The following is a 6,000-nucleotide window of genomic DNA, read 5'->3' on the forward strand; positions in this document are numbered from 1 at the left end:
ACATTGCCAACCCGCGCGCAGTCATACGGGCCTACAGAACGTACAGAGACTCAGATGGTAAAGACACCCCTGATGAGCTGATGGAGTTACTTGTTGCTGTCAACAGCATTCCCATTGCAAGTGCTGAATGTGAGCGCGGATTTTCTCAAATGAACTTGATTTGCACTCCCAACCGTAGCTCTTTGCTCACATCCACCATGTCATCTTTACTCTTCCTAAATCTTGTTGGACCCCCCCTGGCTAAATTCAATCCAGTCCCGTACGTGAGGTCCTGGGTGGCCAAAGGACACAGAACTGCCACAGACACACGCAGTAAAAGCAGAAAAAAAGAGATAGAGGACAATCCGGACATGCTCGTGATGTGGGGTGTTTTAAACAACTAAATATGGTGAGCAAACATACTGTCTATTAATAGGCCGCCGTGCCAATCTTTGAATAGGCCTAATAAAAAAAAATGTTTACACGTTAAACCTGTTGAGAAATTCATTGCTGGCTGTATACTGAAGTCCCACCTGTGGTGATGTGGGCATTTGCCTATGTTGTGCGTACTAGCCTAAAAAATTATAAATTATCGTCATAACATTTATACCATAGATACTATTTGAAATTGAGGCTTGTAAGTCCCACAGCGTTGCAAGTGGACATTTTCATGTTGTTTTCAGCACCTTTTCTGTATACGTTCTGGGACCTGTACGCGTCTCGTCATCCCTGAGCTGTCATATGTACTTTGCGTTCCGGCACCTTATGATTTACAAATTAAGCACTGGGTGGGACGTGTACTTTTTCGCACACTGTTCCTGGTCTCTTGGACGCCTAGCAGGCTCATAATTATAAGGTTGTGGTCCGTCATATGCATTCGAATATTCATGTTCAACTTCTTCTGTGTCTTCTGTGTCGAAACTAGCATTGGGATCCATGTTTATTAATACGTTACAACGGCCGCTCTCCCCCTTGTTTCCCCCATGTTACGTCACACGCGGGAGGTCACGTGCCGAGGCTTTTTTATGCGGAAGTGAACATTTCTTACAAAAACGACGCCAGATGTCACTGTAGTGTATATTTCTGTATATTTTTGGGAAAATCTAGTGTATTCATCATTTTCCTACACATTTATTCACAGGTGTCTTTAACCTGGAAGTTGCTCTTTAATGTCATTTCTACATATTTCTACATCTACACCATATCAACAGAAAGACATTTAAAGTGGATGTTTGCACCTGGCCGCTGTTCTTTAGGTCATTACAGGTGAGAAATTATAACTGGTCAACTGATCATTGCCATGATATTACATTGAAATGAAATCTACAAACCAGAAGGTACCCCTGGGTCCAGCAGTAACCCAGACCTGCACAGAGCAGTGTGTGCACAGCTTCATACAGCCTGTTTAACAGCATCATGACATCACATGAGAGCATCATTGGATACACACACACACACACACACACACACACACACACACACACACACACACACACACACACACACACACACACACACACACACACACACACACACACACACACACACACACACACACACACACACACACACACACACACACACACACACACACACACACACACACACACACACACACACACACACACACACACACACACCTGTCCTCTGTGTCCTGTCTACATCATGGTTATTAACACATTATGAGAGACCAACACAGAACACACTCACACGGATGTATTACACACACAATCATGCACACACCAGAGCCAGGTGCTGCGGTCTTCTTACTCTGATCTCCGTTGACTTGGCGAGGACCCTCTCGTCCGACTCCACCACGTCGGTGTCCCTGGGAGAGGACCAGCAGAGGAGACAGGAGTGTTTAAGGAGGGAGGAGAGGGAGCAGTCATTCTTCCAGTCTGCCTTCCCTCCATCCTGCACTCCCTCCCATGATCCCTCGATTTTTTCCTGCTTCACTGCCTTCTCCTCCATTGCTGCCCTCGCTGGCTGTCGCTACACTGCAGAGGAGGCGGAGCCGCTCTGTGAATGTGTCTGTGCGTGTGTGCTGTGTGCGTCCCCAGGGTGCACACAGGCAGAATGCACCAATGTGAGAGTTGAAAGGGAGAGGGGGATGAGTCAGAGTGAGAACACTAGAGTATGTCTATCCATCCATAAGAGAATGTATTTCCTCCCCCCTAGTCTCCTCCCTTCATATTTCTCCTCCTCCTTCCTTTCTCACCTCCTACCATCACGTGTCTCCTCTAGTCCTCACACATCTCCCTCCTACTCCTCCCCCCTCCATCTCCATCACTGCAGTATGCATCAGTCTCACTCTCACTCTCACTCACACACACACACACACACACACACACACACACACACACACACACACACACACACACACACACACACACACACACACACACACACACACACACACACACACACACACACACACACACACACACACACACACACACACACACACACACACACACACACACACACACACACACACACACACACACACACACACACACACACACACACACACACACACACACACACAAACACACAAACACAGAAAACAGAAGCTGAGCCATTCATAAAAACATCAGAGCAGCAGTCTGTACAGGCAAATGTTTGAAACAATCAATATGAATTCATGGCATCATCATAATAAGATGATACATGTAACACTTCTATCCTGTTTCAACAACACCCTTCATAAATGTATTAAAGGTTACGATTTGAAACACAATCATTATTTGTGAGTGTATACTTCAGTCTAATCTAATCAAATGTCATAAATGTAGTAATATTCAAATAAGATAATGATTATACATTTTATTTGTATCAGTCACTTAAGTATGTGGTATAGCTGACAAGGAATGTAAAATATTTTTAAAAAAGCTGCATTCATTTAGGTATTTATTTTTGTGCCAATCGCTGCAGCTAATTGCTAATTGTTACCATTTAATTATGATCTATGATGAAACAAATAAATGCTTTCAGAAACATATTTTACTGTATTTTCCGTTCAGGAAATGACAAGGTTTGTGACCCTGTTGAAAACAATCGAACCAAAGCCAAGCCCACCCACCAGCTGGAGCTCACATTCCCATTGTACAGCTTCAGATGACTAAAATGGGAGTTCAGTAGCAGTGATTGACAGGTAAGACTTCCCTCAACTCTGATTGGTCTTTTAGAGACTTCTAGTATTACTAGATTTCTTTGCTAATGTCAGGATTGCAAATATGACAAACGTTATTTTTGCAAGTTTAAGTTACTGTAGCTAAAACAATGGACACTATATTTAAGAAATTAATTGAAATACTGTTTTATTAAATCGAATGCTTTTGACAGAAGGCGCCTTGACTTGTAGGGTAACCGTAACCCTACCCAGGAATTGTATTTCTAAACAATGTAAGAAAAGACAGAAAATACTACATTTTTTTTCAGACATAAGGTGATGATATAGTGAGATGTTGTTTAGCCGGTCTAAAAGTCGACCCCACAAAGGAGTTTCATTTCCTGCTACAGTACATGGCCAAGACAAGCAGATGAATGTATTGAAGATACTTTTTCTTTCGAATGACTTATTGATAAAGCATCTCATCTTTTCTGGGGTTTTATTACGTAAATTCCTTCCATCTGAGTGTGAGCTTTGACAGTGTGAGCATTAATGCTGCAGCTCGTGTGTCACTATGATCTGAAGCCTGTCCGTGAGGGCTGCCTCTAACCCAGTTACTGACAGGAAGCACGGATCTCTTCATGTGGTCATTCATCCACGTAATGATGCTTCAGTTGTTAAGTATGCCGATTCTCTGCTCTTTTGAAAGAATACATGGATCTAAAATACTTCATCAAAAATGGACTTAAGTACATTAGTTTGGAATATGCATGACTATTTGAAACAGGCATTTCATTTCACAAAGGTCTTCAGTTTGGTTAACTCAGCAGCTATCTGCTGATGCTGCGTCTGCCTCTGAATTTGAAGCCTTTTAAGGTGTGAGGCAATATGTTTAATGGTCCAGATTGCTGACACGTGAATAGTTTATTGACCAGAGCACACTGGTCTGATAGGATGCAGAGATGAGTGCTTATGCAGGATTTGTTTGTATGTATTGAATTTGAAACATCCTTCTATATACAGATCACCTTAAGCCTTAAGATATTCTGTCGAGTGATTTATTGATATGTGTGCTTTATCAGACAAAAGGACTACCATTTTTAGTTCAATGAAATGACTATGTGATAGGGCTGCTCGATTATGGCAAAAATCATAATCTCGACTATTTGGGTCAATAATTGATATCATGATTATTTATTGGAAAAAAAAATCGTTTTATTTCGATTATTGTTTTCATAATCGTTGCAAGCCAAAATCGTAATTGCGATTAAAATCGATTAATCGTTCAGCCCTACTTATGCAGGATTTGTTTGTATGTATTGCATTTGAAACATCCTTATTTACAGATCACCTTAAGGTATTCTGTCGAGTGATTTATGGATATGTATGCTTTATCAGACAAAAGGACTATCCTTTTTAGTTCAATGAATTGACTATGTGTGAGGTACTCATTTGTAGTAAAACTGCAGAGTACTATCACACAAATGCAACTCTGCAGAGCTTTATTGCCCCTTTAAATCAGCTATCATGGCAAATTCACTAAACACTGCAAGATCAACCATGTTGAGGCTGATGTTTTTAAAAGCAAGTGGAGACAAAAGCAGAGCTATAAGAGAGAGAATATTTGACTTACACCATCAGGTGGACACAAACATGACTCAAATAAATGATGCTGTTGTTTTGTGTCTGCTGGATGTACAAACATGTTGGCTGCAAAATGTGACAATGTGTATCAGCCAGTGCACCAAATACTGCAGATATCTGGATATTGATGATTATCTTAGCCGATAATTTAAAAAACATTTGGCTACAAAGATGCCATACCAGATTTAAGTTTCCAGAGCACTCACAAGAAGGTTTTTACATTGTAAAATGTTCCGCTGACTATACAGTATCTTGAACACAATTATTAAAGACAATCTGAGGGATTATAAGGATTGTTTTTTGATGTGTTTATTTAACTTTATACTTATCAGATTGTTGTCAACTCTCAAATATCGATATCAGTATTAGCTGGGTTATTCGATTGGTCTATCACTTGCTTATTATTGCAGATAAATGTATGCGTAATTAAAGGAACATTCATCTGGCTGAGTGAGGACAATTTAAAATAATTTACATACTGTTGGGAAGTTTAATCTAGTCACACATTGTGGCTCAACATGTACATTGTGGCTCACAATGTATAGGTTTTGGCTCAAAATTCGATCTGAACAGTAACTAAATCAAATATAATGGACTTAAATTAAAAGCGTTTTCTCCATAATGTTTTAAATTAGAATAACATGGGAATACTCGGGTGAAGACAAACATCAGCTTGAGTAAGTGTGGTTTGGTTATTACCACAGACTTCATATAAAGGTTATTACCCCCCAGGTAGGCTTAGTGATGATACATTTGGCAGACATGTCCCATAGGCTAATGATGTTCACTAAACCCGTCTGTTAACACAATGTGTGAAGGCCTGCATGTTACTGCAGACTACACTAGGTTACTTAAAGCCTACATTTACTCTCGATTCAAAGCCTACATTTTCGTTTTAAATTCTTTGAAGTTTAAACTGCCAAATATTTGTTTGGAAAGGACTGATGGGAATACAGCTAGAACATACTTGTGTTATAATTCTTAAAGAGCGTTTCAACGTTACCCTTCATCCTTCGGGTTCCTCGCGCGCGGTGTCCTCAGGCAGTCCACAATAAAACGCATCATTACTGCAGTGTTCGCGCTCCCATCCTTTGACTGTCGCCTCCGGTAGCGACAGGGCTCGGAGGTACACCTAGCAGCAGGTTACCAGACCGTCCTAACTCTCTGTCTGCTCTCGGTTAACTAAAGGGTGGACTCCGTTAGCTGCGAAAATAGACTGTGACACAGAGCAGTCAGTCTGTCAGGTAGAGCAGCGCGGGAACAGC

General features: G+C 41.1%; 1 protein-coding gene across 9 annotated transcripts in view; it reads right to left on the reverse strand.

The window, feature by feature from the left end:
• Positions 1-6,000, reverse strand: part of LOC307020586 (uncharacterized protein) — a 45,213-nt gene extending 39,213 nt beyond the window's left edge. For 3 of the 9 annotated variants that reach the window (XM_079652045.1, XM_079652042.1, XM_079652044.1), the window contains exon 1: positions 1,723-2,185. In XM_079652045.1, the coding sequence (XP_079508171.1) occupies positions 1,723-1,950 (228 nt within the window). In that variant the 5' untranslated portion in view covers positions 1,951-2,185. The other 6 variants (XM_079652047.1, XM_079652046.1, XM_079652041.1 and 3 more) reach the window with 6 other exon arrangements.

Source organism: Notothenia rossii, assembly GCF_949606895.1.
Source record: "Notothenia rossii genome assembly, chromosome: 9".
Lineage (NCBI taxonomy): Eukaryota > Metazoa > Chordata > Actinopteri > Perciformes > Nototheniidae > Notothenia > Notothenia rossii.